This window comes from Sinocyclocheilus rhinocerous, unplaced genomic scaffold, assembly GCF_001515625.1.
Source record: "Sinocyclocheilus rhinocerous isolate Xijiao unplaced genomic scaffold, SAMN03320098_v1.1 scaffold193, whole genome shotgun sequence".
In the NCBI taxonomy this organism is placed as follows: Eukaryota; Metazoa; Chordata; class Actinopteri; order Cypriniformes; family Cyprinidae; genus Sinocyclocheilus; species Sinocyclocheilus rhinocerous.
In genome coordinates this window covers 781,693-796,235 of record NW_015627585.1, presented here as the reverse complement: position 1 = coordinate 796,235, position 14,543 = coordinate 781,693, and the positions used below count along the sequence as shown (strand labels likewise).

Genomic DNA, 14,543 nt, shown 5'->3' with positions numbered 1-14,543 from the left:
CGTGTGGTTTTGTATAGATTGCTACACTGGAGTCAGAGCTGATGCAGCTGATGAAGCAAAATGGCATCCAGGTAAACAATAACAACAACAGCGCTGAGAGCCGAGCCCAGCTGACTGAGAGACTGACAGCCTTACAGTGTCCAAGGAGAAGTGTTGCTGGAGGGGGTGAGTCACAAAAACACGCATACACACACCTCAACACTCTCACCCAGTAGCTCATTAATTACCAAAATTATCATCAGTCTTCTGTTTGACAGGTGTCCTCAAACCAGACCTCATAGAAACACACACATGCTCACGTACCAGGACACACTTAATACAGCTGGTCTTTTTTTTGCACCCAAACTATTAATAGTGATATAGTGGTAGGTGAAGCACCATGCAGGTACCTGATGGGCATCATCATAATGTTACAGGAAACAATTAATACACAGGACCTTATCAGTCTCAGTTAAAGCTGTGCTTATCAGAAAGATAGGAGGAAATTACTTGGGTTTCAGCTACAACAGAGGGGAAATATGTCAAATCCAACATATAAAACCCACCCAATAAAACCACATGGCTTTTAGTTAAAGCCACAACGTCCAGTGATGATATGTTAAATATTGCTTAGATTTTTTTTTTTTATTCTCATACAAATAAACAGAACAAGCCATTAAAAGGGGAACTGAATAGGAATAATTAACGTTAAAAAATTTTGGGGGGAAATTGACATAAAATTACTCTAAAATTACAATAATATTGTGCTTATTCTTCATTATTATTATGCATTTTTTTTATTTTGTTATTTAAAAATGATTGTATTATGCATTATTATGATAATATGAATAATATATTCTCCTTATTATCTATATATATATATATCTATATATATATATATATATATAATAACAATAATAATTATTTATTTTTCAAATAACACAAAATAAAAAAATATTTTTAATATTTAAAAATTATTGTATTATGCATGATGATGACCTAATTACTACTAATAATAGTAATTATTATTATTATTAACAAAAATTTTAAAATATAAAATATATTAGTAGTAATAATCATAATGATAATCATTTGAATAAAAATAATTAGATAATAATAAGTAACGTAAAGATCATTTATACTATATTTTCAATACATTGACAGCAGAACGAACAATATCCAGGTACACAACAGTGCGACATATTTAAAAAAAAAAAACTTCTGTTCCTCATAGCCTCACTTCTGTCAAATTAAATATGGCGACCACTTTCTGCTTATGTAACATATCTCTCCGTAATAAACTCCCTCGCTTTGAACCCTGACCTTGCAGCTGCATACAACTGAGGTTTGTTAATTAAATTAAAGCAGCATCGTTCATCTCAGGTGCTTGATGCTTCTCACCTCACACACTCAGTAGTAATGGGTGCACTGGCTCTTCAAATCTGCCTATTCTGAATCTGCTATGATCACTGTGATAAGAGAGGACAGCACTGGAAAGCTGATTGGATGCATTGTGACTGAATGAGGCAGATAATGAGGAAGTGCTGCCGCAGGGACGGCCTCAGTTTACTAAAAGGCTCTTCTGCAGGAAACCTCTCGGCCCTGTTTCCAACCATTTCATTTCAAATATCCGTAAATAACATATGACGCTATGGGACACTGCAACATATAAACAAACCAGACAGAAATCTGTTGTAGGATTATATGTTTTTAACAGCCAAAGTACTTGATATTTGATAGTGGCTTACTGTCCTTTTTTGCTTAAAGCAATTTTTTTTTTCATGTTTAAATACTTTCTCCTATCCTAGTTAAATGAGCAGTGAGAACAACATTTGCAGGAAAATGTGAAAATTATGTGAATTAGTGATAAAATTTGATCTGATCTTAGACAAAGTCACAACAATAGACAAGCACCATTTGCTTGAACACATAAATAATGATATGATTTCATATATGTATTGAACACTATGTAAATATTCACAGTACCGGATGAAAAAAAGAATGTTGGAAAAAGTAGTGGTTGTCCCACCCTAAACCTCCACCAAACATTTCCCATAATTGCAGATCAGGCCTGCACTATGGTCGGGAGGAATTTTGCCTCATTCCTCTTTCAGTATAGCTACAATTCTCGGGATGTCTGGTGTGCAGCGCTCTCTGACTGGGCCAGAAGGCATATATTCTCATGTTAAAGCCATTATGTGAGTGTTTTTCATTGTTTAGGCTCCAGGTTAGCTAGAGACATTATGAGTTATTAGAAATATTCACATACTTTCCCTTCACTGCACTGTGTGTTTACACAGTGTGTTTAGTGTAGAACATGGTTTAGGGTCGGCAAAAGTTTTCAATGTTTTTGAAGTCACTTATGCTCACCAAGGCTGCATTTATTTGATCAAAAATACAGTAAAAACAGTCAAATTGTAAAGTATTTTAAAATAACTGTTTCTATATTTGCACACACACACACACACACACACGCACATATATATATGTGTGTGTGTTATGTAATTGTATGGATTTGTTTTGTGTGCTAGAACTGGGCGAGCTGACGGGAACCAGTGGAACTCACCCTGAGAGAAACGAGAGGGTAAGACTCCCTTTCACATACACCAAACACCTCTTATTCAGGCACAGGACATTTAAGCCAGATGCTCCGATAAAGAGTGGAAGTCACTGCTAATCTCATACTTAATTCATGAGTATGTGTAGAATATGTCAGGTTTCTATGGTTACAAAATACTCCATTAACATTAAATGCATTTATGTTGTATGAATGGTCACAGTTGTAACTTTTTTTTTTTTTTTTAGTTTTCTCTCTTAGTTTTCTTTTCTGTCAGTAGTACTTGGGTGGGATAGGATCACAAAACAGGAGAAAAGCTAGAACATGTTATTGTATACACTGACATTCTTGTATGGCGGTATCAGGTTACAAATAGTTTTTACCTATTTAGCATATTTTTTAGGTTTCCTGAGAAAACATTATTTCCAGTGGTTCCTCTCTCAGAAACATAAGCCACGCTGTGTCTAGCTGTTGTAAGTGTCTGTAATAGCCATAATACATCTCTGTAGAGAAACAGAAGGAAGTACTGTTGGGTCAGCAAAAACAAACAGGAAACAGCTTACTGTTGCAAAGAGCTTTCTTTGTGGATGTTTAAAACCTCTCCCTCTCTGTCTGTTTCTGTTGCTGTCTGTAGGGCTCTGGGCTTCAGTCCTCCAGGGTGGCCGGTGCCACAGAGGCCAGGCTCAGGCACCCACAGCCTCAGCAGGGACCTGATAATGAGGGTAAATGCACCAAACCATTAATACCTGATTAGGGCTCAATTACAGGCCTAATGAATTATGCTTAAGGCCTGAGAGACACAATAAGGAAAAGTCCCTAAAGAAAAGATAGCATAAGAGGAACGCCTGAAGTAATGAATATGGCCTCTGTACAGTAAATGTTGAATCTTGTTGAATGCTAATGGTCTCTGCGTGATTTTTCTTCAGGCTCTTCAGCAAGTCGAGATGAGCAATCTGGCAAAAAACTACTAGACTTGGGGTACGTTGGTGACAATTCTGTATTTATATTTGTGATGACATAAAGTGTAGCTTTATATAATTGTCAGAATGAATGCAAAAGACATTCAAATGTTTTTGAATGAAGTCTCTCATGCTCACCAAGGCTGCCTTCATTTGGTCAAAAATACAGTAAAAACAGTAATATTGTGAAATGATTAAAATTTAAACTAACAGTTTTCTATTTCAATATATTTTAAAATGTAATTTCCTGTGATGGCAAAGCTGAATATTCAGCAGCCATTACACCAGTCTTCAGAAATCACTCTAATATGCTGATTTGGTGCAAACATAAATAAATAAAAATCTTATCATCATTCAAAACCGTAGTGCGGTTTAATTTTTTTGTGTAATATTCTGCTTAATATTCTGTTTCATGGTTCTTGAAAGTGTAAAAGAACAGCATTTATTTGAAATAGAAATATTTGTTAACATTCTAAATTATTACTGTCACTTTTGGATCAATTTAATGCATCCTTGCTGAATAAAAATATTTATAAAAAAAAAAAATATATATATATATATATATATTACCCCAAACTTTTGAATGTTAGTGTAGATTCAATAAAAGAAGCTGTGTACATTATTGATGGAAATTCTCTTGTTGGAAATTATAACAAGCTTCTGGTAATATTTTCAGATCTTCTCTGAGGAAAAGTAAAGGAAAAGAGCAGGATCCAAAAGGATCTCCCAGTAAAAGGTAAATAAAGAATCAAAAACCTAATATAAGTGGTTACATACAGCCTACCTACCTCTGAAATAGCAGAATTTTGGAGATCCTTTTCATAGTAATGTCAGAATAAATGCATTGTACCCTATGTCTCATGAATTGTAAAGTACATGCCCAGCTGTGCCTTAATATAATAAACATTATAAAATATCAAATTAATATAATAAAAGTTACACAAAATCTTTTGGACATCTCAGATGTGCAAGACTGCAGGACATACACATTTTGCATTTGAAAGAATCTTCAATGATTCAAATAATTGCTTAATCAATGATTAAAGAGAATTGCTCAGCAGATGCAAGGCTAAAAGAAGGTTTTATTTCCTCTGGGAATATACGGATGACCGGTCGTATCCCACATCATCACAGTTCCTGGATTCCAACTGCGAATTACAATGGACTTTTAACAATGCAAAAAAAACAAAAAACAACACTAAATTAAGGCTGAAACTTAAGTCTGTAAAGCATTGAATTAAATGCAGCTTTCGCCTGTGTGTATGATCTGTCTCAGCTCTTGTCAGCACCTGTGCTGTGTACCAGTCATTGTGTATAACCACTGAATAACCAGTCCCCTATCTTTAGCTCCACAGGGCCTTCAGCAGAGAACAGTCCTGAAAGATGCAAGAGCAAGGTAAGAAAAGTCACACAGACGTGTATGTGTATTGTATATATGTGATTGTGTGTGTGTGTGTGTGTGTGTGTGTGCACGTTTTTGTGGCCATGTAGGCCTATGTACAAGTATACATACAGTACAGTAGTAAATGAGTGTCAATTTAGAATTAAAAAAAAAATCAAAGCTTCATTTGTCATAAACATATTATGCGGCCCCTCACTTAATGTGGAAAACTTCATGTGGCGCTCGAGTCAAAAAGTTTGCCCACCCCTAGTGTAAAGTATGTGAATTTGGTCATAAAATTAGATCTGATCTTAGACAAAATCACAACAACAGACAAACACCATTTGCTTAGACACACAAACAATGATATGATTTCACGTATGTATTGAACACACTATGTAAATATTCACAGTACCGGATGAAAAAAAGAATGTTGGAAAAAGTAGTGGTTGTCCCACCCTAAACCTCCACCAAACATTTCCCATAATTGCAGATCAGGCCTGCACTATGGTCGGGAGGAATTTTGCCCCATTTCTCTTTCAGTATAGCTACAGTTCTTGGGATGTCTGGTGTGCAGCGCTCTCTTGAGGTCTTAGTCGGGTTGAGGTCAGAGCTCTGACTGGGCCAGAAGGCAAATTTTCTTATGTTAAAGCCGTTATGTGAGTGTTTTTCATTGTTTGGGCTCCAGGTTTGCTAAAGACATTATGAATTATTAGAAAAATTCATATACTTTTCCTACACTGCACTGTGTGTTTTACACTGTGTGTTTAGTGTAGAACATGGTTTAGGGTCGGCAAAAGTTTTCAATGTTTTTGAAGTCACTTATGCTCACCAAGGCTGCATTTATTTGATCAAAAATACAGTAAAAACAGTCAAATTGTAAAGTATTTTAAAATAACTGTTTCTATATTTGCACACACACACACACACACGCACATATATATATGTGTGTGTGTTATGTAATTGTATGGATTTGTTTTGTGTGCTAGAACTGGGCGAGCTGACGGGAACCAGTGGAACTCACCCTGAGAGAAACGAGAGGGTAAGACTCCCTTTCACATACACCAAACACCTCTTATTCAGGCACAGGACATTTAAGCCAGATGCTCCGATAAAGAGTGGAAGTCACTGCTAATCTCATACTTAATTCATGAGTATGTGTAGAATATGTCAGGTTTCTATGGTTACAAAATACTCCATTAACATTAAATGCATTTATGTTGTATGAATGGTCACAGTTGTAACTTTTTTTTTTTTTTTTAGTTTTCTCTCTTAGTTTTCTTTTCTGTCAGTAGTACTTGGGTGGGATAGGATCACAAAACAGGAGAAAAGCTAGAACATGTTATTGTATACACTGACATTCTTGTATGGCGGTATCAGGTTACAAATAGTTTTTACCTATTTAGCATATTTTTTAGGTTTCCTGAGAAAACATTATTTCCAGTGGTTCCTCTCTCAGAAACATAAGCCACGCTGTGTCTAGCTGTTGTAAGTGTCTGTAATAGCCATAATACATCTCTGTAGAGAAACAGAAGGAAGTACTGTTGGGTCAGCAAAAACAAACAGGAAACAGCTTACTGTTGCAAAGAGCTTTCTTTGTGGATGTTTAAAACCTCTCCCTCTCTGTCTGTTTCTGTTGCTGTCTGTAGGGCTCTGGGCTTCAGTCCTCCAGGGTGGCCGGTGCCACAGAGGCCAGGCTCAGGCACCCACAGCCTCAGCAGGGACCTGATAATGAGGGTAAATGCACCAAACCATTAATACCTGATTAGGGCTCAATTACAGGCCTAATGAATTATGCTTAAGGCCTGAGAGACACAATAAGGAAAAGTCCCTAAAGAAAAGATAGCATAAGAGGAACGCCTGAAGTAATGAATATGGCCTCTGTACAGTAAATGTTGAATCTTGTTGAATGCTAATGGTCTCTGCGTGATTTTTCTTCAGGCTCTTCAGCAAGTCGAGATGAGCAATCTGGCAAAAAACTACTAGACTTGGGGTACGTTGGTGACAATTCTGTATTTATATTTGTGATGACATAAAGTGTAGCTTTATATAATTGTCAGAATGAATGCAAAAGACATTCAAATGTTTTTGAATGAAGTCTCTCATGCTCACCAAGGCTGCCTTCATTTGGTCAAAAATACAGTAAAAACAGTAATATTGTGAAATGATTAAAATTTAAACTAACAGTTTTCTATTTCAATATATTTTAAAATGTAATTTCCTGTGATGGCAAAGCTGAATATTCAGCAGCCATTACACCAGTCTTCAGAAATCACTCTAATATGCTGATTTGGTGCAAACATAAATAAATAAAAATCTTATCATCATTCAAAACCGTAGTGCGGTTTAATTTTTTTGTGTAATATTCTGCTTAATATTCTGTTTCATGGTTCTTGAAAGTGTAAAAGAACAGCATTTATTTGAAATAGAAATATTTGTTAACATTCTAAATTATTACTGTCACTTTTGGATCAATTTAATGCATCCTTGCTGAATAAAAATATTTATAAAAAAAAAAAATATATATATATATATATATATTACCCCAAACTTTTGAATGTTAGTGTAGATTCAATAAAAGAAGCTGTGTACATTATTGATGGAAATTCTCTTGTTGGAAATTATAACAAGCTTCTGGTAATATTTTCAGATCTTCTCTGAGGAAAAGTAAAGGAAAAGAGCAGGATCCAAAAGGATCTCCCAGTAAAAGGTAAATAAAGAATCAAAAACCTAATATAAGTGGTTACATACAGCCTACCTACCTCTGAAATAGCAGAATTTTGGAGATCCTTTTCATAGTAATGTCAGAATAAATGCATTGTACCCTATGTCTCATGAATTGTAAAGTACATGCCCAGCTGTGCCTTAATATAATAAACATTATAAAATATCAAATTAATATAATAAAAGTTACACAAAATCTTTTGGACATCTCAGATGTGCAAGACTGCAGGACATACACATTTTGCATTTGAAAGAATCTTCAATGATTCAAATAATTGCTTAATCAATGATTAAAGAGAATTGCTCAGCAGATGCAAGGCTAAAAGAAGGTTTTATTTCCTCTGGGAATATACGGATGACCGGTCGTATCCCACATCATCACAGTTCCTGGATTCCAACTGCGAATTACAATGGACTTCAAAAAAAACAAAAAAAACAAAAAACAACACTAAATTAAGGCTGAAACTTAAGTCTGTAAAGCATTGAATTTTTCGCCTGTTTCGCCTGTGTGTATGATCTGTCTCAGCTCTTGTCAGCACCTGTGCTGTGTACCAGTCATTGTGTATAACCACTGAATAACCAGTCCCCTATCTTTAGCTCCACAGGGCCTTCAGCAGAGAACAGTCCTGAAAGATGCAAGAGCAAGGTAAGAAAAGTCACACAGACGTGTATGTGTATTGTATATATGTGATTGTGTGTGTGTGTGTGTGTGTGTGTGCGCGTTTTTGTGACAAATGAGGACATAAATTTGTATAATGACAAGGGTATGACATAGGTATAAGAAGGAGAAGGTGACTTTTCAGGACATTATCCCATGTCCCCACTTTTCAAAACGCATATAAATCACACAGACTGGAGTGTATTGAAAATCTGAAATAGCACAAAGTTTCCTGGGGGGGGTAGGTTTAGGGGTAGGGTTGGTGTAGGGCAATAGAATATACGGTCTGTACAGTATAAAAACCATTACGCCTATGGGATGTCCCCTCTTTTCACAAAAACAAACCTGTGTGTGTGTGTGTGTGTGTGTATATATATATATATATGAGCAATATCACTCGAGTACGAGAGTGATACCGGCTCTATATCAGCATGGCTGTGATCCGGAGGCAATCACAGCCGCTGATATAAAGCCGGTATCGCTCAAGTACGAGAGTGATATTGCGTTCATTTCGTCGGAACATGTGTGTAATTAAACAAGAAACAACAGAGTGCCTAATAAAACCCTCTTTTGTGCGGAACTACTTCCTTCCGCCACGGATTCAAAGCTCAAGTTGACAGTTAAACATACGTCACTTTTAGAATTCGTATCAAGGGCATGTGCTGCTTCAGTTAGGTTATTAGTGAGAAATAATGAGGTTATAAGAGAGAAACAATGCGGCAAGACGTGCATCCGAATGAGAGAGAGAGAGACCGCGAAGCTAGACGTTTCTTCTTATATTAACTAACATACTCTACGATTAGCTCAGTGAATAATTAAAAAAAAAACATAGACCCGGCTAGAACAAGCGGAGAGATCCAAAATTGTGAAAGGGCGTTCCTGTAGTGATACCAGTACAATATCTCACGGTTCTCAACCAATCAGATTGGAGAACCAGAACGAACTGTTGTATAAATGTATATATATAACTAGTTTAAAAGAAATTGCAATCAATTGTTTAAAATATGAATGCCTGCTGCCTGTTTAGTGACATAACCTCCCTCTGGTGTGTTGCATTTCCATGAACAGAACTCTTTTTCCTAGCGTTTCTTCTCCTATTCATATTACGTGGTACTGTATCACGTCTAGTTTGTTCAGATCCAAGGCTAATCGGATGTTTCTCTAATTTTAGCTGTAGACAAACAGTAGTTGCACATTACTGTTTTATTTGCTTTGAGATTGTTGCTGAATTATTATAGAGTTTCACGAATTGAAACAGTCCATTTTGGTCCTGAAATTGTGGAATTTCATTCAGCTGCATGCATTCTGACTCTTACTCTTGAATGTTTTCATCTTCTTATAATACACAAACCTCACAAAAGGTGACCATGCTCAAGCTGTGCTCCTGGGATCAATGAAATCTTGTATTAAGTCTGAAGGACATCAGAAAAACTATGGCCTGCTACCCATGCTGAGTCAAGACATTAAATTAGCTTTGAATTAATCACTTTTGTTCCAGCAAAGAGCCCAACATATTCAGAATATTTTCATATTCAGTTCAGCATCTCTCTCACAGACTTTGAGGTGTTGGGAGACAACCAGACTGGTAAACATGTCCATCTCATCTGTGTGGATAGTCTCTACAGGGACTCTTCAAAAAATGTTGTAAACGCAAGTTTGAAGTTGAGAAAGAAAAACGACCGGTGAACATAATGCCATTTGATTCTTGAAACTCTGACTCTGAAACTCTGACCAGAATCACATTCAAATGCATCATGTTATTTGATTACACATTATGTTGAAAGAATGCGTTCATTTAAAAATGCAAATTAATTTACTCTGTGACAAATGATCATGATCATCATTTGAGTGACAGTACCAGTCTACACACAAAGCATTTTGCCGGGGTGTGCATGTCTCCTTTTGTCTTGTTAATCTTAAGAGACTTAATTGGCTTAACTGTCAATCAACAGTAATTACACTAATAATTCTTTGTCATAGTCAATAAAACAATCAGAATCAAGGAATAAATAATTACCTCTCAAGTAATGGAGAAACAATTCAAGCAAATCCAAATGGTACATGGGTAAATGTGTCAGTCAGGTAACACTCGTGTCTTACAGGTGTATTTCTGTCTCTGTCTCTCTTCCAGGGTCCTGGTGTCACTGATGACCTCAGCCTCAGCAGCACCAGCTCCACAGAGATCAGTGGCATCCAGATGTCCGGCCCATCGCAGACACTAATGCTCTCCTCAGATGAGGTATTGTTTGTACACTTGCAACCTGATTTCTCTGTAAAGATCCAAAAATGTAAATTCTGTCAAGATTTACTTAGCCTCATGTTGACTTTCTCTAACTGAATTATATCTAAAGCATCACTTGCATGCTAAATTGTTCTGCCTGGAAAGATCAGCAAATATTTTTTTCTGATTCAGTGAGTGTTTTTCTTGTCCTTGATGCTGCATTTATTAGAGTGTGGATATGATTGAAGATGAGGTGAGACTTTGTTTTAATGTGTTTGAGTCCCAAAATGACTCTTCTTCCCACTGAGTCTAGTTCAGGGGTAGGCAAGTTCGGTCCTAGAGAGCCGCAGTCCTACCTCAGCCTCAGCAGCACCAGCTCCACAGAGATCAGTGGCCTCCTGACCGACGCGAAGATGTCCAGCCGATCGCAAACACTAATGCTCTCCTCAGATGAGGTATTGTTTGTTCTTACTACCTGAATTCTGATTTACTTAACCTCATGTTGTTCCAAACCTGTATGACTTTCTTTAAGTTAACTCTATCTAAAGCATCACTTGTTCTGCCTGGAAAGATCAGCTTTTTCTGATTCAGTGAGGGTTTTTCTTGTCCTTTACGCTGCGTTTATTAGAGTGTGGATATGATTGAAGATGAGGTGAGACTTTTTTTTTTTTTTATGAGTTTGAATCCCAGAATGTTTGTGATCCAACAATCATTTTTAATTATTTTTTTTCTCAGGTTCCATTTGTTTTCTCAAAGTATATTAACTTGATTTCTTGAAATGCATGTAAAATTCATAGAAGCCAGTCAACATGAATTCTTAATTAGTGCTGAGGACTATGTGCTGTAAGTTTGCATGTGTGTGTCAGATTCTAGATGACGGTCCTCCTTCGAAGCCGTACCAGTGGCAGAACCGCAGTGTGACTGAATGGACATGTCAACAGGTGTCATGCTGGCTCATGGGTCTGAACCTGGAACAGTATGTCTCTCTTTTTACTGCCAAGAATGTGGATGGAGAGCAGCTACTCAAGCTGGACAGCTCAGCACTCAAGGTGAGGAACAGATTTGTTGGGATAATTTAGTCTGTTAATCCTCTATTACTTCTATTGTGTGTGGTGAAAACCAAGCAAACGATGAATATAAGATGTAAAAAATATACATTTTCAATGATCAGAAGATGACTTTAACATCAACTTCATTTTTGCACATTAAGAGTCATAAATTTGTATATTGCACTAATAAATTAGCTAAATATTTTTTATATAACGCATTATTAAAGTATCTACTTATTTAATATGCCATACACATTTTTTAGGTTTAAAATTACCTACATTTATGTCTTAAACATTTAAATTTTAATTTACAATAACAAAACTTAACTTATTTATTTATTTTTCAAAAAATAAAGTTTTTGATTTAAGTAATGAAGTCCATTTAATACAAGAAAATTAAATCAAACATTTTTTTTAAATATTAAATGTGTGGAATAGATGGTTAGGTGTTGTTTTTATCCGTGTTTTGTTTCTCCTGCCATATGCTAAAATTGTTAGAATAATTCATGTCCCATCTGCTTTCCCTCCAATGAGAAAGTTGTCTTTAGAGATTAGCATAGTTTCTTTGGATTCATCTGAACATCCTGTAAGTGTGTCTGTTTGTGTTTTTGGCAGGCTCTGGGTGTAGAGTCCTCTCAGGATCGGGCTCTGATAAAGAAAAAGCTGAAGGATGTAAAAGTGTTGATGGAAAAAGCTCGAAGAAACAGAGAGAAAATTGAGAAACAGCGCAAGAAGGAACTGGAGCAGGTTCAGAAACAGGTCCGGAAAAACAGCAACTCCTCCGGACCAGGAGAGGGCGCAACTGAATGACACTACTCACCTCACTACTGTCTCACCATTATAAGTACAGACCAGTTCAGCATTTCACGGGACTGAAAGTTCATTGAAAAAGGGGCTTACTGCTATTGAGCTGCCATCGGATGAATTGAAACCAAAATTTCCAGATATGGATTTTGTTATTTTTACCGAACAATATTCTTTTTTTTTTTGTTTTTTTTTTACGTTTTAGCAGAATGATCACTGCTTTTTTGGTTTCCTATGTTTTATGTCTGATTAATATCTATTTATTTGCATATGGAGAATATGTATATATTGAACCAGAGCATATCAGCTCATAACTCATCCATGACAGTAAAAAACTCTGCATTACAAGCACCTTTAGACGTTGAGACAATGTACATATGCAGAAAGCATATATATGAATATGTCTAACGTGCCATTTTCTATCAAAAGGAGGATAGTTTGTTAAGTGAACGCAGAAAGTTTTTAATACGATAGCTTTGACAAAGCACAGGTCATAGTGACGGACAGTGTTGCTGTCGAGTGTCTCTTCACCTCGAAGAGTTTGAGTGCTGCTCACAAGAACCACTACAGTCTGATTCACTGGCAAACACAAACCTTATTGTGAGAGGAAAGCCATTCCAAGTAATGAGATATCATGGACCCTCTTTGTGGATATTTCACTGTATACTTTGAACCTCCTGTTTGGATCTCCGTCATCGACCTGCCACTATTCAAGATGAATACAACTGAAGTGTATGCTCTTCTCCAAGCTTGAATCCTCCTAATGATCTTTGGGGGACAATGGTGGCAGTAGGATACTAAACGATTTCAGAAGTCCGTCATTTTAAACTCTTCTCCAGAGATGCGAGACTTGTACTCTAAAAGAAAATAAGCAAGAAAAAAGACTGCTGCTTCTATTTCACAGCTACCTGCTTCTAGCCCTCTCCATCGCCCTGAGCTAGATTCTCAGTTAGACCCAAGTGCTGCCTTTTGAAGTGCTGTTTAGATTTAGATTTTATTTTATGGTCTGTGGTTACAGTCTGGATCACAACGGTTGTGTGAATGCACCTCTGGTTTACCGGCATCCAAATGTTGTAGAGCAGATGACAAATGTGCACTTAAAACGGACCTATCTATGTACAGTACACTATCATTCAAAAGTGTGGGGTCAGTAGGGTTTTTGAAAGAAATTCATGCTTTTATTCAGCAGGGATGCATTCAATTGACCGAAAGTGACAGTAAAGACATTACAAAAGTTACAAAATGTTACAAAAGATTTTTATTTCAAATGAATGCTGTTCTTTGGAACTCCTTTGACACTGAAGACTGGAGTAATGATGCTGAAAATTCAGCTTTGCCATCACAGGAATAAATTAAATTTTAAAATATATTAAAATAGAAAAGAGTTGTTTTAAATTGTAATAATATTTCACAGCAGTATTGTTTTTGCTAAATTTTTGGTCAAATAAATGCAGCCTTGGTGAGCATAAAACTGACCCCAACTCTTAAACAGTAGTGTATGTTATTTTATCAGGCTAGATTTTATTCAGTTTGATCCCATTGTTTTTAATCAGTTATTTGTCTCATTCATAAAGAGAGCACTGTAATGTAGTAAATAAGTAGTCTTTTATAATGTAAGTTACTGCATAGAGTAACCAGTATCGCCTCTATCAATTTATCCTGGGTTGTATTTTTAAATTTATGCAACACATTTCCCATATGTATCAATTGTAAGTATACAAAACACAGTAACCTACAGACGTCATTTTGCATTTCAGAATCCACTTTGACGAGTCGCATTAACCCTGTTTAACCCACCTTCTTTTCACTGCCCAAATTATCTGTCCATATCACATTTTTCTCAATTCTGCATTCTTGTAAACATGCTGTTTTCCCATTTGTAATAATACATATCGTTCATGTTTACATTTGAATTACTGATTATTTCCATGGCAACTCAAAGGCAGCTTCAGTGGAACTTGGGCACTGTACAGAGGACATTAGGCAGTGCCTCATGACCCTGTGGATTTATTACAAGCACTCAAATGTGACTCCATGGAAGATTATATTCATTGTTAATTAGTGAATTATTTATCTCTAATAATTTTAAGTCTTGTCATAGTATATGTATTTCCCAGTCAAAGAAATGTTTGTAAATCAGTTCACATTATTTATTTATGAAGCAAAAAATTATTACCAAAAAACGTTTAATTAATCAGAAAGAATTAGGAG

At 36.1% G+C, this 14,543-nt stretch overlaps 1 protein-coding gene across 5 annotated transcripts in view; it reads left to right on the top strand.

The window, feature by feature from the left end:
* The window catches only part of LOC107731638 (neurabin-1-like), a 48,753-nt gene extending 35,647 nt beyond the window's left edge, over positions 1-13,106 (top strand). For 3 of the 5 annotated variants that reach the window (XM_016542780.1, XM_016542798.1, XM_016542804.1), the window contains exons 11-20: positions 18-165; positions 2,511-2,563; positions 3,171-3,258; positions 3,463-3,514; positions 4,172-4,231; positions 4,843-4,891; positions 10,390-10,497; positions 10,709-10,732; positions 11,346-11,528; positions 12,144-13,106. In XM_016542780.1, coding sequence (XP_016398266.1) covers positions 18-165; positions 2,511-2,563; positions 3,171-3,258; positions 3,463-3,514; positions 4,172-4,231; positions 4,843-4,891; positions 10,390-10,497; positions 10,709-10,732; positions 11,346-11,528; positions 12,144-12,338 — 960 coding nt within the window. In that variant the 3' untranslated portion in view covers positions 12,339-13,106. Of the gene's footprint in view, positions 1-17; positions 166-2,510; positions 2,564-3,170; positions 3,259-3,462; positions 3,515-4,171; positions 4,232-4,842; positions 4,892-10,389; positions 10,498-10,708; positions 10,733-11,107; positions 11,132-11,345; positions 11,529-12,143 lie in introns of all 5 variants that reach the window. The other 2 variants (XM_016542789.1, XM_016542810.1) reach the window with 2 other exon arrangements.
* The last annotated feature ends 1,437 nt before the right edge of the window (positions 13,107-14,543 follow it).